At 40.6% G+C, this 26,795-nt stretch overlaps 1 protein-coding gene across 1 annotated transcript in view; it reads right to left on the bottom strand.

Moving 5' to 3' along the window:
* The window catches only part of LOC109776475 (3beta-hydroxysteroid-dehydrogenase/decarboxylase), a 60,606-nt gene extending 44,274 nt beyond the window's left edge, over positions 1 to 16,332 (bottom strand). The window contains exons 1-2 of the mRNA XM_040392212.3: positions 16,204 to 16,332; positions 15,939 to 16,078 (exon numbers count right to left, since the gene is read on the bottom strand). Of these exons, the coding sequence (XP_040248146.2) occupies positions 15,939 to 16,078; positions 16,204 to 16,332 (269 nt within the window). The remainder of the gene's footprint in view (positions 1 to 15,938; positions 16,079 to 16,203) is intronic.
* Positions 16,333 to 26,795: the final 10,463 nt, after the last annotated feature.

Consider the following 26,795-nt stretch of genomic DNA (forward strand, 5'->3'; position numbering starts at 1 on the left):
TCAACCGCAATAGAGCGGCTCCAGAAGATGGCCTGCGCGCGCTGTGGAGACCGGGCAGGACCTTCGTCGCCGCACCGGCACGAGGCACCAGAGCCCTCTTGTCCGACATCAAGAGTCGACACGACGCACGACGCACGATGCCCCACTTCCACGGCAGCGGGCCTTCAGGCACGACCGTGGCGTCTCCCGGCGCCCGACGTGCGGCAAGCCGCAGGCGACACCGCTCCAACAACACCCTCCGACACACAGCAGTGGCCGACGCGGCAGGCCCTCCGGCCGGTGGCGGAGTCTAATCCCTAGCCACACGGCAGAAATTGGGGATTTCTTATCTCTTTGATGAATTTCTAATTTAACCCTCAGGTTATGTGATGATCCCATATAACTCGTTATAAGTTTTGTGTTCAGCCATCAGGTTAACAAAACTTTACGGTTTACCCCCAGTTCATCCCAAATTATATATACAACATACTTATACACCATTTTACAATGGGTAAAATTTGATTTGAAGACCTCATGTCTTCATACATTTGCATAAGTTTGTGAATTATTTTTTCCACATATATGTATTACCACATTAATATTATTGCAGAAGTGCGTTTTGCTTATATTCGAGACCCTATTTCTCCAAACTTCAAGATATCATCTATGTCTTCACCGTAAAATTTACCTATGACATGTGATCCTAGGACAACAACTTTTTACACGGAAATATTTTTTCCCTTGCAAACCTTAAGAATTATAAAGTGTCATACTCAATGTGACTAGCCCAAATTTTATTTGTGAATCGCAAGGTATGGTGGCATCTACTGCACCATTTGCAGATTATCCACCATTACTGTGAGGTCTACGTCTTGTCATTTGATAAGATGACTACCTTCAAAGTGCTCTTCCAAATATTCATATTAGATGTGACTACCTCAAGATATCATAAGGTAATACTGGCATCTACTGCGAATTCTGCAGACTATCCAATATTACTGACAGGTCTACATCATGTCACTTTGGCAGATGATTACCTTCAAAGTGATTTTCTTAAATATATCATAACATAAGGTAATAGAGATATGAACATATACTGACAAAAGTCAGACTATGTTTTCTATTACTGCGAGATCTACACCGCATTCGGTGATTATCTTCAAAAAGTTATCTATATAATTCGTGGCATGCACATAAGATCCTGATAGCATCAGCTACATTTATAAAATTTGCTCCTCAGAAGCATTTGTTGTTGTTACCTAAAACGATTTACTCTCGAAGTAAATATTATTTATGCGCAATCAGTATTTACCGAAATGGTATTCTTGCTCTAATTCAAGCCTCACTCTGCTTGAATATGTCATAGTAATTTACGCAAATATTTGCATACCCTGGTGATTACCTTCTATTACATTGGTAAAATACATGGAAGTGAAGCCTATGTCACTATTTTTGATTATAGTGCCGTCCGTCCATCAAGATGGATACCATAATTTATAGCAACGATTGAGTGTCTCAACACTTTTACAAGGTCTACATCACAGTGTGGTTATACTTTCATAGTGACTAACCAATGTTAAACATGCAAATCCTATACGTTTTGGCAGTGACTCTAAAGTCACACACTTCCTCAAGAATGAAGTCCAAAATATTAACAACGATTTCATCACATGCGTTGTATCGAAGGATACACCTAGGTTCACCAAGGATCACCTTGGCCATGATTGTTCTCAAACAAATCATTTTCATTGCTTACATTTACGAATGCACTAAATTCATGATTAGGTGGGAGTATTTATTTTAAGATGATTCATGACATCAGTCATTGTATCCACCTGTGGCATTATTGCCACTTAACTCCACCGCCAGGATAATGTGTCATGGCTATTCTCTTAATAGCTAAGTATGTCCATACGCATTTTATCTGTCACCAATTTCACTTAGTTCTAAACTAGGTACATAATGGATGAATATTTATTCACCTTAAATATTTCCCTTAAGAGAAGCATGTTGCCATGAGCACATTGCGAATGATCACACCTTAGTTTTTAAAGACCTCAAGTCTACCGCAGCTCACAATTCCGTCACTTAATCAACTTCAAGTTGAGATCCCGTGATCAAATATTTTCTTATGCAGATCCGGTTAAAAATCCCTTAATACACTTTACATCCTTTTATGATGGTAGTACCACTTTTATGATGAAGACACATGAAATTTCTTAAAATCATTAGATTCACCCAACTGGTGCTATTTCATTGTTTGAAATTCTTGCTAGTACTGAGAATACTAAGCAAGTAATTGGTACAAAATAGAATACTGAGGAATTCAAAGTAAAGTGGAGGTTAAAAGACAACCAAAGACAGAATTACCTCTTAATAGAGAATGATCAGTTCCAAATGATCACAAAGACAACTCTCAAGTTTGTCAAATATGTGGTTACATAAATCCTACCTATGATTACCAAACCCTCAATCATACGGTCAAACCACACCACAAATTTATTGAAAAGGGAAATAAATTCCATGGGATAAATTTTAAATTTTACAAACATATAACAAGTAAATTTTCTGTAGATGATTGTTCTCGGGATCTTCATCAGAAGGAGAACCAAAATCTAGTGCAGTAAATGGAGGATGAACTCATTTGCCCTCACTAATATCGGAAACCTCAGTCATTTGATTTGGGGATGATTAGAAAATTATTGACAATTCTGTTGGCCACAACTTAACAAGTTGCAAAATATCCCAAATCATCAGATTTTATGCGCACCGCATGTGCCATAGGGGAAATCAGTTTTAAGGCACTCTCACCTTAAGATTCTAAATGAGCCACTCATTCTTCCTTGAGCACATTCAGAAGATATATGTGGATTAATTAATCATTATGTGGGATTATTTAGACACTTCATGGTACTCATAGAAACATTTATAACATGATTTCAAGAGTGTCTCTTGTCACACACAACCATGAATGATCTTACTAAATTAATCGCTCAACTTATCAAAGTAAGAGCAAATTATCCTAAACACAAGATAGACCCACTCGAGTGGACAATGTTGTTGAACTCATTTCACGAGCAATAGTACCTTATGCACATACGCATAATGGTTTAGTTAAATATCTTATCAAAGATAGTGAAATTAGTTACATGACCAACCTTAAAGAACTGTAATTTACTTGCCTCTTGCTAGACCCATACGGCCTTACACACCGTAAGTATGATCTAAATCATACCAACTGCATATCATACTACTTTCCCCTTGTAGTAACTACGTGGAAATCACCAAAGTATTTCCCATCTACGATAATTTGGTTACATACCGATATCACCACTCCAGCATACATCAATGGGCATTCATAGAAAATTAGGGATCTATGTGAGGAATAACAATTTATCCGTCAATCAAAATTATGCATAGCCCATTTGCTGATTGCATTGCAATAAGGATATTTTTTGGCATTAGGGGGAGATAAGTAGCACAAAAAATGCCGAGAAATAAATTAGAAATGTTTTGACATTCAATCCTTATATCCACGTACTCAAAGAATCTGAACTAGAAGTTTAGAGAATCATATATTTGCAACACATTGCAAATCTGCCACATACATTTACTGATGACAAGGTGTTACTAAATTCTATATTCCTGCAGTAAAATGTCAGAAAGAGTGGAGGTACCCAATAAACCACTCTTCTCCCCAAATGAGAGCAAGAGGGGGAGAAAATCTGACAACACGAGATATAACTTCTCATATGCTTCCGCGGAAACAGAGGAAATCAAATCCTCAGCCAGTAAATGTAATTCGGCATCAAGCTGAAAGACACCTCCATTTGTTGTAGGAAATCACAAGGAGTTAAGAAGGAGTAAATATATTATCCACAAACTTCAATGATTCCACTAGAATCATATAAACTAAAGACTACATTTGTCGACAGATATTTCTTATCAAATTGCTAAAACCTTTCGGGCCCTGAACCAAAAACCATGGTAGAGTGCCTCTTGCACTCATATTGGTTCACATAAAAGGAAGCAAGTAATGAAGAATAGCACTCGCTCTGCAAACGAGTGGTATTTACCGCAGTAATGCCTACTCCTCATAAGCATCTTCCGTATGGAATACTAAAAACTTCTCATTCATAGACAAAGTCAATGAGGTGGTGAGAAAGCGAGGCTTGTAGCAAAAGGGTTCACGCAGAGACCTGACATCGATTATGATGTAACATACCCTCTTGGTATGAGTGGAACTATGTTTTGATACTAAATATCATTGGCAATAATAATAATAATAATATCCATGCAGTTGATGGATGAAGTGGCTACATACTCATATGAGTCGCTCATTTCGGAAATCTCTATTGAAGTCCCTGAAGGGCTTATACTTCCGAATCCAAAAGCAAATCGCAACAAGTTTTGTGTAATACTTCATAAGTCACTCTATGACTTGAAATAGTCGAAAATCATATGGTACTACCGACTAAATGAGTTCTTCTTCAAAAGGATTACTCGAATAATGATGATTGTTTATGTGTTTAATTCAAGAAATCAGAAATTTGATTTGCTTACATCACCTCAGTGTATATCGATGATTTTGTCATCAATATCTCTAAAAGATCTAAAAATACATAAAATCATCTCAAGACGGAAAATTTGGATTCAAACAAATTTAGCTTAAGCTTACAACTTGAGCATTCTCTCAAGAATACATATCAGTCTACATATATATCCAATACATATACGAGAAGTTCAATGTGGATATATCATACCAATAAAAGACATGTAATATGGTCATACTACCCCTGATAGGGTACAAATCCATTCATAACTAGGGGTGATAATGAAGTGATATTAGGACCTGAAGTTCTATATCTCACTAATGTCAAAGCACTCATCTAATTGCAAACTACGTCAGGCCTGACACTATATTTGCTATCTTTGTTCAGAGTGTAACCCCCAACAAAAGGTATATGGCCGATATAAGAAATATTAGCTTATATCTCAAGATCACAATAAATCTTGGATATTTCCATCAGGAAATACAAGATATGACCATGATATGATATAATGATATTGGCTCTTTCTTTGATCCCAACAATGCCATATCAATGACTGAATTTGTGGGAATAGCCTTCATATGGAAGTCATCTAAATGGGCTTTAATGGCTATTTCTAGTTATCATTCTGACATGCTTTATTTAAAGCATTGAAAAATATGCATGACTTAGCAGAATGATTAACCACACTCAAAATCATGTGGTTGAGATTCATCAGAATCACATAACTTGATTTATCAAGATGCTACCACTTGTGTTACTCAATACCGACAGGTTATATGAAGAGCAATATCATAAAGCACATTGCTCGAAAATTACTTATCCTCACAAATTATAGAAAGTGAGGAAACAATATCAAACAAAATACTTTGAAAATCCAACATATTATTCACAATGTAATGATCATGTCAATGAAATTGGTATGAGACATCCTCTGGATTTCCAAAGTTCAGGGGGAGTAATCTCTCAAACTATAACCTGTTTACAATCATCAGATTGCATATATTGTACTCTTTTTCCCTTTATGAGTTTTCCCTAATGGTTTCTCATAAAAGGTTTTTAATGAGACAATATGAACACAAGTGCGTGTATATGCCATATCATTTTCTCCTTATATTTTCCCCACTGGGTTTTAAAGGATTTTTCAATGGCATATCAGATCACACTCTTTTCCCTTATGAGTTTTCTCTCAAAGTTTCTCATAATGGTTTTTAATGAGGCAATATCTTCTCAAAGATCATATGTCATACTTTCTATTTTCCCTATCGAGGTTTTTTAAGAAAGTACTCAAGACATATTAATTGTTCTCTAAACTCACCAATGAGTTTTCTCCTTCTTCAAAGGTTTTTCTCATATGAGTTATCAAGAGACAATAATCATTATATGTTGCATCATTTTCTCCTTATTATTTTTCCCACTAGGTTTAAGGAGTTTTAGCAACATATTTACATTATTCTCCTCATATTTTTCCCATGGGGTTTTTGGAGGAGACATTCAAGATTATTCAAAGAATTTTTCAAGATGATGGATATACCCAAGAAGAGGTGTTGTACAAGGGGGAGTGTTAAGAATAGAATAGTTGCTTATTAATTAAGCTAATTAGGATTAAGTTAATTGTTAGATAGGTTGCTTGGTTATCAAGCAACCTTGTACTTCCTTGGCTCTCAAGGCAACTATGTAATTCCTTGGCTCTCAAGTAACTATGTGTTTACTTGACTAGCAAGCACCATGTGTACTTCCGCCTGGGTATAAATACCCAATTTCTATCATCAATAAAGACTGATGGATCATATTTCATTCAAACTCTCTCGTTCTTTACTTTCTACTTTAAACAAAGGAGACCTCGCCGCCGCCCTTCCCGGTTAGGCTTCGCTTAGCAACGCTGCTGGGCTGCAACGAGAGAGGAGGGTTGGGGAAGGAGGTGAGGGGAGGCGACTGTTGGGGAACACAGTAATTTCAAAAAAATTCCTACGCACACGCAAGATCATGGTGATGCATAGCAACGAGAGGGGAGAGTGTCGTCCACATACCCTTGTAGACCATTAAGCGGAAGCATTATGACAACGCGGTTGATGTAGTCGTACGTCTTCACGATCGACCGATCCTCAGTACCGAACGTACGGCACCTCCGCGTTCAGCACACGTTCAGCTCGTGACGTCCCGCGAACTCACGATCCAGTAGAGTTCGAGGGATAGTTTCGTCAGCACAACGGCGTGGTGACGATGTTGATGAAGCTATCGTCGCAGGGCTTCACCTAAGCACCGCTACGATATGACCGAGGTGGATTATGGTGGAGGGGGGCACCGCACACAGCTAGAAGAGATCAATGATCAACTTGTGTGTCTATGGGGTGCCCCCTGCCCCAGTATATAAAGGGGTGGAGGAGGAGAGGGTCGGCCAAGGGAGAGGCGCGCCCAAGGGGGGGCAATCCTACTCCAAGTAGGTTTGTCCCCCACCTTTCCTATTCCAAGAAGGAGAAGGGGGAAGGAGGAGGTGGAGAGAAGGAAGGAGAGGGGGGCCGCCGCCCCTTCCCCTTGTCCAATTCGGATTGGGGCAAGGGGGGTCGCGCGCCACATCCTGGCTGCTCTCTCTCTTCTCCACTAAGGCCCATAAGGCCCAATAGCTTCCCGGGGGGTTCCGGTAACCCCCGGTACTCCGGTATATGTCCGAAACCTCCCGGAACCCTTCCGGTGTCCGAACATCGTCGTCCAATATATCGATCTTTACGTCTCGACCATTTCGAGACTTCTTGTCATGTCCGTGATCACATCTGGGACTCCGAACTACCTTCGGTACATCAAAACACAAAAACTCATAATACCGATCGGCACAGAACCTTAAGCGTGCAGACACTACGGGTTCGAGAACTATGTAGACATGACCGAGACACGTCTCCGGTCAATAACCAATAGTGGAACCTAGATGCTCATATTGGTTCCTACATATTCTACGGAGATCTTTATCGGTCAAACCGCATAACAACATACGTTGTTCCCTTTGTCATCGGTACGTTACTTGCCCGAGATTCGATCGTCGGTATCTCAATACCTAGTTCAATCTCGTTACCGGCAAGTCTCTTTACTCGTTCCGTAATGCATCATCCTGCAACTAACTCATTAGTCACATTGCTTACAAGGCTTATAGTGATGTGCATTACCGAGAGGGCCCAGAGATACCTCTCTGACAATCGGAGTGACAAATCCTAATCTTGATCTATGCCAACTCAACAAGTACCATCGGAGACACCTGTAGAGCACCTTGATAATCACCCAGTTACGTTGTGACATTTGGTAGCACATAAAGTGTTCCTCCGGTATTCGGGAGTTGCATAATCTCATAGTCATAGGAACATGTATAAGTCATGAAGAAAGCAATAGCAACATACTAAAAGATCAAGTGCTAAGCTAACGGAATGGGTCAAGTCAATCACATCATTCTCTAATGATGTGATCCCGTTAATCAAATGACAACTCATGTCTATGGCTAGGAAACTTAACCATCTTTGATTCAATGAGCTAGTCAAGTAGAGGCATACTAGTGACACTCTGTTTGTCTATGTATCCACACATGTATTAAGTTTCCGGTTAATACAATTCTAGCATGAATAATAAAAATTTATCATGAAATAAGGAAATAAATAATAACTTTATTATTGCCTCTAGGGCATATTTCTTTCAGTCTCCCACTTGCACTAGAGTCAATAATCTAGTTCACATCGCCATGTGATTTAACACCAACAGTTCACATCACCATGTGATTAATATCCACAGTTCACATCGTCATGTGACCAACACCCAAAGGATTTACTAGAGTCAATAATCTAGTTCACATCGTCATGTGATTAACACCCAAAGAGTTCTAAGGTGTGATCATGTTTTGCTTGTGAGAGAAGTTTAGTCAATGGGTCTGCCAAATTCAGATCCGTATGTATTTGGCAAATTTCTATGTCAAAAATGCTCCGCAAGGAGCTACTATAGCTAATTGCTCCCACTTTTAATATATATCCAGATTGAGACTTAGAGTCATCTGAATCAGTGTCAAAACTTGTATCGACGTAACCCTTTACGACGAACATTTTGGCACCTCCATAATCGAGAAACATATCCTTATTCCACTAAGGATAATTTTGACCGCTGTCCAGTGATCTACTCCTAGATCACTATTGTACTCCCTTGCCAAACTCAATGTAGTGTATACAATAGATCTGGTACACAACATAGCATACTTTATAGAACCTATGACTGAGGCATAGGGAATGACTTTTCATTTTTTCTTCTATTTTCTGCCGTGGTCGGGTTTTGAGTCTTCACTCAACCTCACACCTTAAAACACAGGCAAGAACTCCTTCTTTGACTGTTCCATTTTGAACTACTTCAAAATCTTTGTCAAGGTACGTACTCATTGAAAAAACTTATCAAGCGTCTTGATCTATCTCTATAGATCTTGATGCTCAATATGTAAGCAGCTTCACCGAGGTCTTTCTTTGAAAAACTCCTTTCAAATACTCCTTTATGCTTTCCAGAAAATTCTACATTATTTCCGATCAACAATATGTCATTCACATATACTTATCAGAAATGTTGTAGTGCTACCATTCACTTTCTTGTAAATACAGGCTTCACCGTAAGTCTGTATAAAACTTATATGCTTTGATCGACTCATCAAAGCATATATTCCAACTCTGAGATGCTTGCACCAGTCCATAGATGGATCACTGGAGCTTGCACATTTTGTTAGCACCTATAGTATCGACAAAACCTTCTGGTCGCATCATATACAACTCTTCTTTAAGAAATCCATTAAGGAATGTAGTTTTGACATCTATTTGCCAGATTTCATAAAATGTGGCAATTTACTAACATGATTCGGACAGACTTAAGCATCACTACGAGTGAGAAAATCTCATACACCTTGAACTTTGTCAAAAACCTTTTTCGACAAGTCTAGCTTTGTAGATAGTAACACTACTATCAGCGTCTGTCTTCCTCTTGAAGATCCATTTATTTTCTATGGCTTGCCGATCATCGGGCAAGTCAACCAAAGTCCACACTTTGTTCTCATACATGGATCCTATCTCAGATTTCATGGCCTCAAGCCATTTCGCGGAATCTGGGCTCATCATCGCTTCCTCATAGTTCGTAGGTTCGTCCTGGTCAAGTAACATGACCTCCAGAACAGGATTACCGTACCACTCTGGTGCGGATCTCACTCTGGTTGACCTACGAGGTTCGGTAGTAACTTGGTATGAAGTTACATGATCATCATCATTAGCTTCCTCTCTAATTGGTGTAGGAGTCACAGGAACAGATTTCTGTGATGAACTACTTTCCAATAAGGGAGCAGGTACATTTACTCATCAAGTTCTACTTTCCTCCCACTCACTTCTTTCGAGAGAAACTCCTTCTCTAGAAAGGATCCATTCTTAGCAACAAATGTCTTGCCTTCGGATCAGTGATAGAAGGTGTACCCAACTGTCTCCTTTGGGTATCCTATGAAGACACAATTCTCCGATTTGGGTTTGAGCTTCTCAGGATGAAAACTTTTTCACCTAAGCATCGCAACCCCAAACTTTAAGAAATGATAGTTTAGGTTTCTTGCTAAACCACAGTTCATACGGTGTCGTCTCAACGGATTTAGATGGTGCCCTATTTAACGTGAATGCAGCTGTCTCTAATGCATAACCCCAAAACGATAGTGGTAAATCGGTAAGAGACATCATAGATTGCACCATGTCTAATAAAGTACGGTTATGATGTTCGGACACACCATTACGCTGTGGTGTTCCAGGTGGCGTGAGTTGCGAAACTATTCCGCATTGTTTCAAATGAAGACCAAACTCGTAACTCAAATATTCTCCTCCACGATCAGATCGTAGAAACCTTATTTTCTTGTTACGATGATTTTCCACTTCACTCTGAAATTATTTGAACTTTTCAAATGTTTTAGATTTATGTTTCATTAAGTAGATATACCCATATCTGCTCAAATCATCTGTGAAGGTCAGAAAATAACGATACCCGCCGCGAGCCTCAACACTCATCGGATTGCATACATCAGTATGTATTATTTCCAACAAGTCTGTTGCTCGCTCCATTGTTCCGGAGAACGGAGTCTTAGTCATCTTGCCCATGAGGCATGATTCGCAAGCATCAACTGATTCATAATCAAGTGATTCCAAAAGCCCATCAGCATGGATTTTCTTCTTGAGCTTTACACCAATATGACCTAAACGGCAGTGCCACAAATAAGTTGCACTATCATTATTAACTTTGCATCTTTTGGCTTCAATTTTATGAATATGCGTATCACTACGATCGAGATTCAATAAACCATTCACCTTGGGTGTATGACCATTGAAGGTTTTATTCATGTAAACAGAACAACAATTATTCTTTGACTTTAAATGAATAACCATATTGCAATAAACATGATCAAATCATATTCATGCTTAACGCAAACACCAAATAACATTTATTTAGGTTCAACACTAATCCCGAAAGTATAGGGAGTGTGCGATGATGATCATATCAATCTTGGAACCACTTCCAACACACATCATCACTTCACCCTTAACTAGTCTATGTTCATTCTGCAACTCCCGTTTCGAGTTACTAATCTTAGAAACTGAACTAGTATCAAATACTGAGAGGTTGTTGTAAACACTAGTAAAGTACACATCAAGAACATGTATATCAAATATACCATTGTTCACTTTGCCATCCTTCTTATCCGCCAAATACTTGGGGCAGTTCTGCTTCCAGTGACCAGTCCCTTTGAAGTAGAAGCACTTAGTATCAGGCTTAGGTCCAGACTTGGGCTTCTTCACTTGAGCAGCAACTTGCTTGCCATTCTTCTTGAAGTTCCCCTTCTTCCCTTTGCCCTTTTCTTGAAACTAGTGGTCTTGTCAACCATCAACACTTGATGCTTTTCTTGATTTCTACCTTCGTCGATTTCAGCATCACGAAGAGCTTGGGAATCGTTTCCGTTATCCCTTGCATATTATAGTTCATCACGAAGTTCTAGTAACTTGGTGATAGTGACTAGAGAACTCTGTCAATCACTATCTTATCTGGAAGATTAACTCCCGCTTAATTCAAGTGATTGTAGTACTCAGACATTCCGAGCACATGCTCACTAGCTGAGCTATTCTCCTCCATCATGTAGGCGTAGTACTGTCAGAGGTCTCATACCTCTCGACACAGGCATAAGTATGAAATACCAATTTCAACTCTTGGAACATCTTATATGCTCTGTGGCGTTCAAAACATTTTTGAAGTCCCGGTTCTAAGCCGTAAAGCATGGTGCACTAAACTATCAAGTAGTCATCATACCGAGCTTTGCCAAAACGTTCATACCGTCCGCATCTGCTCCTGCAATAGGTCCGTCACCTAGCTGTGCATCAAGGACATAATTCTTCTGTGCAGCAATGAGAATAATCCTCAGATCACGGATCCAATCCGCATCATTGCTACTATCAACTTTCAACTTAGTTTTCTTTAGGAACATATCAAAAATAAATCAGGGGAGCTAAACGCGAGCTATTGATCTACAACATAGAAATGCTAATACTACCTTGACTAAGTTCATGATAAATTAAAATTCAATTAATCATATTACTTAAGAACTCCCACTTAGATAGACATCCCTCTAATCATCTAAGTGATCACGTGATCCATATCAACTAAACCATGTCCGATCATCACGTGAGATGGAGTAGTTTTCAATTGTGAACATCACTATGTTGATCATATCTACTATATGATTCACGCTCGACCTTTCGGTCTCAGTGTTCCGAGGCCATATCTGTATATGCTAGGCTCGTCAAGTTTAAACCGAGTATTCTGCGTGTGCAAAACTGGCTTGCACCCGTTGTATGTGAACGTAGAGCTTGTCACACCCGATCATCACGCGGTGTCTCGGCACGACGAACTTTCGCAACGGTGCATACTCAGGTAAAACACTTGTACCTTGCAATTTAGTGAGAGGTCATCTTATAATGCTACCGTCGAACTAAGCAAAAAAAGATGCATAAAGGATAAACATCACATGTAATCAATATAAGTGATATGATATGGCCATCATCATCTTGTGCCTTTGATCTCCATCTCCAAAGCACCGTCATGATCACCATCGTCACCGGCGCGACACCTTGATCTCCATCGTAGCATCGTTGTCGTCTTGCCAACTATTGCTTCTACGACTATCGCTACCGCTTAGTGATAAAGTAAAGCAATTACAGGGCAATTGCACTACATACAATAAAGCGACAACCATATGGCTCCTGCCAGTTGCCGATAACTCTATTACAAAACATGATCATTTCATACAATAAAATATAGCATCATGTCTTGACCATATCACATCACAACATGCCCTGCAAAAACAAGTTAGACGTCCTCTACTTTGTTGTTGCAAGTTTTACGTGGCTGCTACGGGCTGAGCAAGAACCATTCATACCTACACATCGAAACCACAACGATAGTTCATCAAGTTAGTGATGTTTTAACCTTCTCAAGGACCGGGCGTAGCCACACTCGGTTCAACTAAAGTTGGAGAAACTGACACCCGCCAGCCACCTGTGTGCAAAGCACGTTGGTAGAACCAGGAAGCTTCATCCAACAATACCGCCGAACCAAAGTATGACATGCTCGTAAGCAGTATGGCTTGTATTGACCACAACTCACTTATGTTCTACTCGTGCATATAACATCTACGCATAAACCTGGCTCTGATACCACTGTTGGGGAACGTAGTAATTTCAAAAAAATTCCTACGCACACGCAAGATCATGGTGATGCATAGCAACGAGAGGGGAGAGTGTCGTCCACATACCCTTGTAGACCGTTACGCGGAAGCGTTATGACAATGCGGTTGATGTAGTCGTACGTCTTCACGATCGACCGATCCTCAATACCGAATGTACGGCACCTTTGCGTTCAGCATACGTTCAGCTCGGTGACGTCCCGCGAACTCACGATCCAGTAGAGCTCGAGGGAGAGTTTCGTCAGCACGACGGCGTGGTGACGATGTTGATGAAGCTACCATCACAGGGCTTCGCCTAAGCACCGCTACGATATGACTGAGGTGGATTATGGTGGAGGGGGCCACCGCACACGGCTGGGAGAGATCAATGATCAACTTGTGTGTCTATGGGGTGCCCCCTGCCCCCGTATATAAAGGGAGGAGGAGGAGAGGGCCAACCAAGGGAGAGGCGCGCCCAAGGGGGGGCAATCCTACTCCAAGTAGGTTTGTCCCCCACCTTTCCTATTCCAAGAAGGAGAAGGGGGGAGGAGGAGGTGGAGAGAAGGAAGGAGAGGGGGGCTGCCGCCCCTTCCCCTTGACCAATTCGGATTGGGGCAAGGGGGGTCGCGCGCCACCTCCTGGCTGCTCTCTCTCTTCTCTACTAAGGCCCAATAGCTTCTGGGGGGTTCCGGTAACCCCCGGTACTCCGGTATATGTCTGAAACCTCCCGGAACCCTTCCGGTGTCCGAACATAGTCGTCCAATATATCGATCTTTACGTCTCGACCATTTCGAGACTCCTCGTCATGTTCGTGATCACATCCGGGACTCCGAACTACCTTCAGTACATCAAAACACAAAAACTCATAATACCAATCGTCATAGAACCTTAAGCGTGCGGACCCTACGGGTTCGAGAACTATGTAGACATGACCGAGACACGTCTCCGGTCAATAACCAATAGCGGAACCTGGATGCTCATATTGGTTCTTACATATTCTACGAAGATCTTTATCGGTCAAACCGCATAACAACATACGTTGTTCCATTTGTCATCGGTACGTTATTTGCCCGAGATTCGATCGTCGGTATCTCAATACCTAGTTCAATCTCGTTACCGGCAAGTCTCTTTACTCGTTCCGTAATGCATCATCCCGCAACTAACTCATTAGTCATATTGCTTGCAAGGCTTATAGTGACGTGCATTACCGAGAGGGCCCAGAGATACCTCTCCGTCAATCGAAGTGACAAATCCTAATCTTGATCTATGCCAACTCAACAAGTACCATCGGAGACACCTGTAGAGCACCTTTATAATCACCCAGTTACGTTGTGACGTTTGGTAGCACACAAAGTGTTCCTCCGGTATTCGGGAGTTGCATAATCTCATAGTCATAGGAACATGTATAAGTCATGAAGAAATCAATAGCAACATACTAAACGATCAAGTGCTGAGCTAATGGAATGGGTCAAGTCAATCACATCATTCTCTAATGATGTGATCCAGTTAATCAAATGACAACTCATGTCTATGGCTAGGAAACTTAACCATCTTTGATTCAACGAGCTAGTCAAGTAGAGGCATACTAGTGACCCTCTGTTTGTCTATGTATCCACACATGTACTAAGTTTCCGGTTAATACAATTCTAGCATGAATAATAAACATTTATCATGAAATAAGGAAATAAATAATAACTTTATTATTGCCTCTAGGGCATATTTCCTTCAGCGTCAGCTAGGGGTTCCACCGGGCACTCGCGTGAGCGCCGGGGGAGGGAGGAGGTCGGTCCAAGTTTCAAATATCAATGTCTCAAACTCCACGGAGTAAAAATAAATGGATGGAGTACTACCCTAGAAGAAAAATAGTTTAACAACCTATACTTAAGCACGCAAGAAAAACGTGACAAGTACTATGTGAGCTGTGGAGGCAAAATTTCGTATTTTGACCCTTTTGTCAAACAAAATCGATATTTGACCCCTATTTCAATTTATTTATTTTTGAAATCTGGCCCTTTTGCTACTGCCACAGGGCTCGGCGGTAGGGTCAGGCAACCTACCGCCAGGGGTTCTGGCGGTGGCATGGACGGCCCACTACCGTTACCTAACGGCCAGCACACCACCCTATCGCCGCTGGCCTTGGCGGTAGGTTATGATATCCTACTGCCAGGTGGCTTGGCGGTAGGGTCTTGTGGTTTTGGGTTTTTACAAGTTTTAGTGATTGTTTCTTTTGTAAAGTTTTATCACAGGAAAGAATACAGTTTCACAAATATGCTGTAACAAGAATATATATTTAAAAACCTTAAATATGTAGAGCTAACACAATATAACATGTATCACACTCGAGTAGTTTCACATAGTTTCACAAATAGCAAAATATGAGCTCACATATTAATAAAGGTTCCACATAGCAAATATCAAACAGTTTACACATAGTTTCACAAATAGCAAACTTGTCCACATAGTTTGACAACCCCAACTAACGCAAGTAGTTTCGCAAAGCCAACAAACGGTGCAACAAGTTCTTCAGACAAGTTTAGAGAGCGTGCAGACATCTTCAGAGCACCTCTTATGTTAGGCCTAGCCGTGGAGATAGAAACGGCAGCGGATCCACCGGTTCAGGCGGAGGCAGAACGCTTTTCGGCATCCGACCGTTCAAGCACTCCCACCTTGCCTTGCCCACTGGAGTTTTCGCCTCCGCCCTTCCCCAGTTGATGATCTCGAACGCCGATGCACTTGGGGGCGGCATCCTAGCTCTCTCCTCCGCATTGCTCTCGAAGTATATTCTCCAGCCCAAATTGCACAGCTCCTAGTTGGGGTGTTGCTTGGCAGCTTCAATGCACCCTTCCCGGCGGAGACGGGAGATACTTGCATCTGCCTCCATCTCTGCTTCACTTTCTTCCACTCCTTCACGCTCTACGACCAACACTTTACATTGTCAAGGATCCGCTCTGCCCTCTCGTGCCACCGCATTGCCCTCGTCGCCTCTAGGACCTCGTCTGAGACAGATCCCACCGGCTGCAGCAGCTCGGGGAAGGCCTCGTACACGTACGGGAGTGGCATCTCTGACGGGATGTGCTGGAGAGGAGCGGGAGGAGCCGACGGTGATGGAGTGGGCGGTGCTTGCGCCACGGTTCCGTACCTAAACATATGGATGCATCACACAAAGTTTCATCATCTCCAAAAAAGATCTAAACCTAGGGTTCATCATGTGGTCAAAAATTCTAAACCTAACTTGTATTATCTATAAATATAAATTAGGGTTCATCACCTTAAAAAAATCTAAACCTAGGAAATATGAATTAGGGTTCATCATGTGGTCAAAAAATATCAATTAGGGTTCATCATGATTCATCACCAAGGATCATCACCTAACTTGTCGTAGGGATTTTTAATTCTGTGCCCCTGGTTCGTTAGTTGTACTCATTCATCCCCACGATCTTAACTTTTGCTCACTTTTCCCCACTCACTTGCCTGAAACCCTCATAACAGGTTGCAACGGACGTCGCCGTCGGGTCAATGCCTTTGACCGTTAACTCTGACGAGTAGGGCCGCGTAGGGCCGAGTCCACCTTTGATCGTTTACCCGTATAGTGGTTTCGTATGCTGACCGTATAATGGTATTCGTATACGTGGGCGTGCTACCTCTTGAGCATGCGTTGGTTTTCCCTTGAAGAGGAAAGGGTGATGCAGGAAAGTAGAGTAAGTATTTCCCTCAGTTTTTGAGAACCAAGGTATCAATCCAGTAGGAGGATACACGCAAATTGCCCCGTACCTACACAAACAAATAAGAACCTTGCAACCAACGTGATAAAGGGGTTGTCAATCCCTTCACGGCCACTTGCAAAAGTGAGATCTGATAGAGATAATAAGATAAATATTTTTGGTATTTTTATGATATAGATTGGAAAGTAAAGATTGCAAAATAAAATAGATCGGAAACTTATATGATGGAAAATAGACCCGGGGCCATAGGTTTCACTAGTGGCTTCTCTCAAGATAGCATAATCTATGGTGGGTAAACAAATTACTGTCGAGCAATTGATAGAAAAGCGCATAGTTATGAGAATATGTAGGCATGATCATGTATATAGGCATCACGTCCGTGTCAAGTAGACCGAAACGATTCTGCATCTACTACTATTACTCCACACATCGACCGCTATCCAGCATGCATCTAGAGTATTAAGTTCATAAGAACAGAGTAACGCATTAGGCAAGATGACATGATGTAGAGGGATAAACTCAAGCAATATGATATAAACCCCATCTTTTTATCCTCGATGTTAACAATACAATACATGCCTTGCTGCCCCTGCTGTCACTGGGAAAGGACATCGCAAGATTGAACCCAAAGCTAAGCACTTCTCCCATTGCAAGACAGATCAATCTAGTAGGCCAAACCAAACTGATAATTCGAAGAGACTTGCAAAGATATCAAATCATACATATAAGAATTCAGAGAAGAACCAAATATTGTTCATAGATAATCTTGATCATAAACCCACAATTCATCGGATCTCGACAAACACACTGCAAAAAGAATTACATCGAATAGATCTCCAAGAGAATCGAGGAGAACTTTGTATTGAGATCCAAAGAGAGAGAAGAAGCCATCTAGCTAATAACTATGGACCCGAAGGTCTGTGGTAAACTACTCACACATCATCAGAGAGGCTATGGTGTTGATGTAGAAGCCCTCCGTGATCGATTCCCCCTCCGGCGGAGCGCCGGAAAAGGCCCCAAGATGGGATCTCACGGGTACAGAAGGTTGTGGCGATGGAAATAGGGTTTCGTGGTGCTCTCGGATGTTGTCGGGGTATATGAGTATATATAGGCGAAAGAAGTAGGTCGGTAGAGCCACGAGGGGCCCACAAGGGTGGGGGGCGCGCCTACCCCCTGGGCGCGCCTCCCTGCCTCGTGGCCGCCTCGTTGCTTCCTTGACGTCCACTCCAAGTCTCCTGGATCACATTTGTTCCAAAAATAAAACTCCCGAAGGTTTCATTCCGTTTGGATTCCGTTTGATATTCGTTTTCTGCGAAACACTGAAATATGCAAAAAACAGCAATTTGTAGTGGGCCTTTGGTTAGTAGGTTAGTCCCAAAATAATATAGAAGTGTATAATTAAGCCCATTAAATATCCGAAACAGATAATATAATAGCATGGAACAATCAAAAATTATAGATACGTTGGAGACGTATCAAGCATCCCCAAGCTTAATTCATGCTCGTCCTCGAGTAGGTAAATGGTAAAAACAAAATTTTTGATGTGGAATGCTTCCTAACATAATCTTCAATGTAATTTTCTTTATTGTGGCATGAATGTTCAAATCCGAAAGATTCAAGATAAAAGTTTAATATTGACATAAAAATAATAATACTTCAAGCATACTAACTAAGCAATTATGTCTTCTCAAAATAACATGGCCAAAGAAAGTTCATCCCTACAAAATCATATAGTTTGGTCATGCTTCGTTTTCATCACACAAGAATGTTCTCATCATGCCCAACCCCGATGACAAGCCAAGCAATTGTTTCATACTTTAGTAATCTCAAACTTTTTCAACCTTCACGCAATACATGAGCGTGAGCCATGGATATAGCACTATGGGTGGAATAGAATATAATGATGGGGGTTATGTGGAGAAGACAAAAAAGGAGAAAGTCTCACATTGACGCGGTTAATCAACGGGCTAGGGAGATGCCCATCAATTGATGTCAATGCAAGGAGTAGGGATTGCCATGCAACAGATGCACTAGAGCTATAAATGTATGAAAGCTCAACAAAAGAAACTAAGTGGGTGTGCATCCAACTTGCTTGCTCACGAAGACCTAGGGCATTTGAGGAAGCCCATTGTTGGAATATACAAGCCAAGTTCTTATAATGAAAAATTCCCACTAGTATATGAAAGTGAAAAAATAAGAGACTCTCTATCATGAAGATCATGGTGCTACTTTGAAGCACAAGTGTGGAAAAGGATAGTAACATTGTCCCTTTTTTGGCCTTTCTTTTTTTAATTATTTGGCCTTTCTCTTTTTTTTATTGGGACAATGCTCTAATAATGATGATCATCACACTTCTATTTATTTACAACTCAAAGATTACAACTCGATACTTAGAACAAAATATGACTCTAGGATGCCTTCGGCGGTGTACCGGGATAGGCAATGAATCAAGAGTGACATGTATGAAAAATTATGCATGGTGGCTTTGCCACAAATTTGATGTCAACTACATGATCATGCTAGGCAATATGACAATGATGAAGCATGTCATAATAAATGAAACGGTGGAAAGTTGCATGGCAATATATCTCGGAATGGCTATGGAAATGCCATAATAGGTAGGTATGGTGGCTGTTTTGAGGAAGATATAAGGAGGTTTATGTGTGATAGAGCGTATCATGTCACGGGGGTTGGATGCACCGGCAAAGTTTGCACCAACTCTCAAGGTGAGAAAGGGCAATGCACGGTACCGAAGAGGCTAGTAATGATGGAAGGGTGTGATACGTCTCCGTCGTATCTACTTTTCCAAACACTTTTGCCCTTGTTTTGGACTCTAACTTGCATGATTTGAATGGAATTAACCCGGACTGACGCCGTTTTCAGTAGAATTGCCATGGTGTTATTTATGTGCGGAAACAAAAGTTCTCGGAATGACCTGAAACTCCACGGAACTTATTTTTGGAAAATATTAAAAATACTGGAAGAAGAATCCACGCCAGGGGGCCCACCACCTGTCCACGAGGGTGGGGGCGCGCCTGCCCCCCTGGGCGCGCCCCCTGCCTCATGGGCCCCCTGACACTCCATCAACCTCAACTCCAACTCCATATATTCGTGTTCGGGAGAAAAAAATCAGAGAGAAGGATTCATCACGTTTTACGATACGGAGCCGCCGCCAAGCCCTAAAACCTCTCGGGAGGGCTGATCTGGAGTCCGTTCGGGGCTCCGGAGAGGGGAATCCGTCGCCGTCGTCATCATCAACCATCCTCCATCACCAATTTCATGATGCTCACCGCCGTGCGTGAGTAATTCCATCGTAGGCTTGCTGGACGGTGATGGGTTGGATGAGATTTATCATGTAATCGAGTTAGTTTTGTTAGGGTTTGATCCCTAGTATCCACTATGTTCTGAGATTGATGTTGCTATGACTTTGCTATGCTTAATGCTTGTCACTAGGGCCCGAGTGCCATGATTTCAGATCTGAACCTATTATGTTTTCATGAATATATGTGAGTTCTTGATCCTATCTTGCAAGTCTATAGTCACCTACTATGTGTTATGACCCGGCAACCCCGAAGTGACAATAATCGGGACCACTCCCGATGATGACCATAGTTTGAGGAGTTCATGTATTCACTATGTGTTAATGCTTTGGTCCGGTACTCTACTAAAAGAAGGCCTTAATATCCCTTAGTTTCAATTAGGACCCCGCTGCCACGGGAGGGTAGGACAAAAGATGTCATGCAAGTTCTTTTCCATAAGCACGTATGACTATATTCGGAATACATGCCTACATTACATTGATGAATTGGAGCTAGTTCTGTGTCACCCTATGTTATGATTGTTACATGATGAACCGCATCCGGCATAATTCTCCATCACTGATCCAATGCCTACGAGCTTTTGACATATTTTTTTTCCGCTTATTGACTTTTCCGTTGCTACTGTTACAATCACTACAAAACCCAAAAATATTACTTTTGCTACCGTTACCGTTACTTCAATATTACTTTGCTACTAAATACTTTGCTGCAGATACTAAGTTATCCAGGTGTGGTTGAATTGACAACTCAACTACTAATACTAGGGAATATTCTTTGGCTCCCCTCGTGTCGAATCAATAAATTTGGGTTGAATACTCTACCCTCAAAAACTGTTGCGATCCCCTATACTTGTGGGTTATCAAGACTATTTTCTGGCGTCGTTGCCGGGGAGCATAGCTCTATTCTTTGAGTCGCTTGGGATTTATATCTGCTGATCACTATGAAGAACTTGAAAGACCTAAAATCAAAAATCTATCCCTCAACTACGAGGGAGGTAAGGAACTGCCATCTAGCTCTGCACTTGATTTACCTTCTATTTTGAGTAAGTTTGCGACACCTAAACCTACTTCTGCTATTCATACTGATATGTCGCATGTTATTGATGATGCCACTTCTGCTATGCATGATCTTATGATGAAACTACTTCTATGCTTGATACTATTGTGCCACTTGGTAAATTTCTTGATGAACAACTTGCTAGGGCTAGAGAGAATGAAATTATTGAAACTGATAATATTGATGATAGTGATGATGAAGACTCTCCCCCTAATAAATATGAATTGCCTGTTGTGTCTGAGGGTTATGTTCTGGATGAAGAAGCTGCTAGAGCTATTTTAGCTTGCAATGATAGATATGATCTTAAGAAGTTATTAGCTAAATGGAAGCAGCAATCTCTTAATGCTAGAATGAAACCTGACCCTGCTTTTGTTACTTCACCTATCTGTGTTACTGATAAGGATTATGAATTCCCTGTTGATCCTGATATAATTACTCTGGTTGAATCTGATCTTTTTTATGGCTATGAATCTGAAACTGTTGTGGCACATCTTACTAAATCAAATAATATAGCCACCCTGTTTACTAATGATGAGAGAACTCGCTACCTTTATATCCTTAAAATATTTCCGTTCTCATTAAAGGGTGATGCTAAGATATGGTTTAATTCTCTTGATCCTGGTTGTGTGTGTAGTCCCCAGGATATGATTTATTACTTCTTGGCTAAATATTTCCCTGCTCATAAGAAACAAGCTGCTTTAAGGGATATATATAATTTTGTGCAAACTGAAGAAGAGAGTCTCCCACAAGCTTGGGGGAGGCTTCTCCAATTACTTAATGCTTTGCCTGATCATTCTCTTAAGAAAAATAAAATACTTGATATCTTTTATAATGGACTAACCGATGCTTCCAGAGATTACCTGGATAGTTGTGCTGGTTCTGTTTTCAGGGAAAGAACACCGGATGAAGCTGAAATTCTATTGAATAATATGTTGACAAATGAAAATAATTGGGCACTTCCTGAGCCTATTCCTAAACCAACTCCGAAGAAGAGAGGTGTTCTATTTCTCAGTCCTAAAGATATGCAAGAGGCAAAGAAATCTATGAAAGAAAAAGGTATTAAAGCTGAAGATGTTAAGAATTTACCTCCTATTGAAGAAATACATGGTCTAAATTTACCGCCTGTTGAAGAAACATATGATCTTAATCCATCACCTATTGAAGAAACTCATGGTCTTGATAACCCGACACAGGTAGTAAAGGTAAATTCTCTCTATAGATTTGATGAAGGTGATATTCCCCACTATAAGTCTGCTAGACAATGCTTAGAAGAGTTTGATAATTTTATTGTCAAACAAGAAAACTTCAATGCTTATTTTGGTAGATAATTGAAATACAATTCCGATATGTTTGAACACTTGGGTGATTATATGTCTAGAGTTAAAGGTGAACTTAAACTCATTAGTAAACATGCTTCTATGGTTACCACTCAAGTAGAACAAGTACTTAAAGCTCAGAATGATTTGCTCAATGAATTGAATAGTAAGAATAATGACTATGCTGTTAGAGTGGCTACTAGAACTGGTAAAATGACTCAGGAACCTTTGTATCCTGAAGGCCACCCTAAGAGAATTGAGCAAGATTCTCAGAGAAATAGTAGTGATGCACCCAGTTCTTCTAAAAAGAAGAAAAAGAAAAATGATAGGACTTTGCATGCTTCTAGTGAACCTATTGCTGAAACACCTGAGAATCCTAATGATATTTCTATTTCTGATGCTGAAACACAATCTGGTAATGAACATGAAACTAGTGATAATGTTAATGATGATGTTCATGTCAATGCTCAACCTAGTAATGATAAAGATGTAGAAATTGAACCTGCTGTTGATCTTGATAACCCACAATCAAATAATCAACGTTATGATAAGAGAGACTTTGTTGCTACGAAACACGGTAAAGAAAGAGAACCATGGGTTCAGAAACCCATGCCTTTTCCTCCCAAACCATCCAAGAAAAAGGATGATGAGGATTTTGAGCGCTTTGCTGAAATGATTAGACCTATCTTTTTGCGTATGCGATTAACTGATATGCTCAAAATGAATCCTTATGTTAAGTATATGAAAGAAATTGTTACTAATAAAAGAAAGATACCGGAAGCTGAGATTTCCACCATGCTTGCTAATTACACTTTTAAGGGCAGAGTACCAAAGAAACTTGGAGATCCAGGAGTACCAACTATACCATGCTCCATGAAAAGAAACTATGTTAAAACTGCTTTATGTGATCTTGGAGCCGGTATTAGTGTTATGCCTCTCTCTTTATATCGTAGACCTGACTTGAATAAGTTGACACCTACCGAAATATCTTTGCAAATGGCTGATAAATCAACTGCTATACCTGTCGGTATTTGTGAGGATGTGCCTGTTGTGGTTGCAAACGTTACTATTTTAACGGACTTTGTTATTCTTGATATTCCCGAGAACGATAGTATGTCTATTATTCTTGGAAGACCCTTTTTGAATACTGCAGGGGCTGTTATTGATTGCACCAAAGGCAATATCACTTTTCATGTTAATGGCAATGGGCATACGGTACACTTTCCGAGGAAACAACCTCAAGTTCATAGTATCAACTCTATTGGAAAAATTCCATCGATTATTTTTGGAGGTTTTGAATTTCCTCTTCCTACTGTCAAAAAGAGATATGATATTCTTATTATTGGGGATGTGCATATCCCCGTTGAGGTAACATAGTGTTATTCGAAATTTCTCCGGTTCCATGTTATTCGGAATGAGTTTGTCAACAAGACTTGATCAACCTTGTTAGTGGATTCCTTTTGATGAGCATGAGATGGATGAAGTTAGAAAGCACAACCTTCTGTACCCTCCTTTTACTTTCTGTTATTTAGATTAAATAAAGCAAAAATAGTATTTTCTGTCAGTTTTCTGAATTATCCGTGCAATATAAAAATACCTCGAAAATAAAAGTTCTCCAAATGCCCTGAAATTGGAATATGATTTTTTCTGGAATATTTGAGAATATCTGGCACTGAGAACACAACAGGGGGAGCAAGCACCTGGCCACGAGGGTCCAGGGCGCGCCCACCCCTACAGGGCGCGCCCCCTGCCTCGTGGGCCCATGGTGGCTCCCCTCCACTTATTCCTACACCCACACACTTCTTCTTCCTCCCAAAAAAATCACCAACCAGCTCAAGCACGAGTTCTAGCTCATTTTACTGCGATTTTCGATCTCCTTGCTCGAAGCACGTCTCACAAAACTGCTTTAGGGGATTGTTCCTTGGTATGTGACTCCTCCATTGGTCCAATTAGTTTTTGTTCTAGTGCTTTATTCATTGAAAATTTGTGCTGCCTAGGTGACCATGTTCTTGAGCTTGCATGTCAAATTTATATGGTTCCAAGTAGTTCTAATGCATGATATAGGCTCTAGGCACTTGTAGGAGTAGTTGCTATCAATTTTGTTGAGCTTGGTTCACTTTTATTTGAAGTTACTAAAATTTTCAGAAATTTTTCAGAGGAAGAAATATGTTTAGGAAAATGTACCATGTTGGTCCTTCAAGGAAGCAAGGACCCAGGCTCGCAATGCGCGATGCCGATGATGAGCCACCAAGGAACGCTCCAGTGCGGCCTTGTGAATGGCCTTCAGAAGGCTTTATGGATCGAACGGGAATCAAGGAAGAATTTAACGTGCATTTGTGTAACGCTCATCTTGTGAGCTTTGAGGGAGACAAGTGCTGCCAGTACCACTATCATTTGTGAGGAGGTTTGAATATTCATCTTCACGTAATTCTCAAACTGTCCTATTTTATCTCTATGAAAAATCTTACACTATGGACTTAGAGGATTTTACCAATGCTTGCAAACTTCCACAATGGGGTAGTACTAGGGAACCTCGCAAATCTGAATTTAGAGAATTTCTTGCTAATATAACTCTGGGGGAATCTAGAGATATAGCACAAGCTACCATAGGGAGCATTCATTTTCCTGCTATACATTACTTTGCTCTCTTTATAGGTAGGTGCATAAATGGTAAGGATGAAGCATGTAACATGTGTGTCCCTGACCTCAGTATTCTTAGGAGTGCTGTGTTAGGAGATAAATCTTATAATTTGGGAGCCATTGTTGCACGTAGGTTGCATCATAATAGATTTAATGGAGATTTCTTTGGTGGAATTTATGCAACCCGCTTACTGATTTTCTTGGTGTAACCATACGCGATGATGATATTGAATTGCCTCCTACTTATCTAGACTTTAATGCTATGGTTCACCATCAGGTTGTTGAGAGGAATGAACCACCTCTCCAGTATAGACTAATCTTTGACAGGCGCCACGCCGTCAATATTGTTCTTCCTGCCCCTACTCTCTTTGACTTTCAGGAAAAAGTGAGACATTACATAACCAGAGAGGAGGCGGAGGAGTATAGGAGGAGGGCTGAGATAGCTCGCCTCCAAGTTGCAGCACACGATGCAATGACCGCTGCATCTCAGTACGACGCCAACTACAACTATGGATATCCGCCAGGCCATCCATGGCAATAAACCAACTTAGGCCAAAAGCCTAAGCTTGGGGGAGTACGTATTTCCCGACGACATTACATTTATGTTCACACACTCATTGCTAGATGTTGGTGCTCATACTCTTTCATTGTAATATCCATGCTAGTTTACTTTCTTTTTCTTGCTTTCTTCTTGTGTGTTTAATAAACCTTAAGAAAACCACAAAAAATAGTAGTAGCTTTTAGTTAGTTTATTTTTCATGTTGTAGTAGTAGTAATAATTAAAAAGAAAACCCAAAAATATTTCCGTTCTTCTTTTTCTTGTTGGGAGCTTTCCCGTGTAAATAGTTTTATTTTCTTTTCTTTTCTTTGGGGGTCGATAGGAGAAGACCATGATTAAAATTGTTGAAGTGGCTCTTATATGCATTATTGTTGATTTAACCAAGAGTCCATATTACCTTGTCTTCTCCTGCTTATTGAATGCTCGCTGATTCCAGCTTAGTCCAATGCACGTGCACTCTTATTATTATTCACATCGTTCAGTCGTGCAAGTGAAAGGCAATAATGATGATATATGATGGACTGATCGAGATGAGAGAAGCTGGTATGAACTCGACCTCTCTTATTTTTGTAAATATGATTATTTCATCGTTCCTGATTCAGCCTATTATGAATAAACATGTTTGCAATGACAATTAGAGATTATAGTTGCTTATGCCATGCTTGATTAGCTATGAGTTATAATGGTTTACCTTGCGTGCCAACATGCTATTAAAATGGTTGTGATGTGGTATGATGGGGTGGTATCCTCCTTTGAATGATTTAAGTGACTCGAGTTGGCACATGTTCACGCATGTAGTTGAAACAAATCAACATAGCCTTCACGATATTTATGTTCATGGTGGATTATATCCTACTCATGCTTGTACTCAATGTTTATTAATTTTAATGCATGTTCATGACTGTTGTCG

Source organism: Aegilops tauschii, chromosome 6, assembly GCF_002575655.3.
Source record: "Aegilops tauschii subsp. strangulata cultivar AL8/78 chromosome 6, Aet v6.0, whole genome shotgun sequence".
NCBI lineage: Eukaryota > Viridiplantae > Streptophyta > Magnoliopsida > Poales > Poaceae > Aegilops > Aegilops tauschii.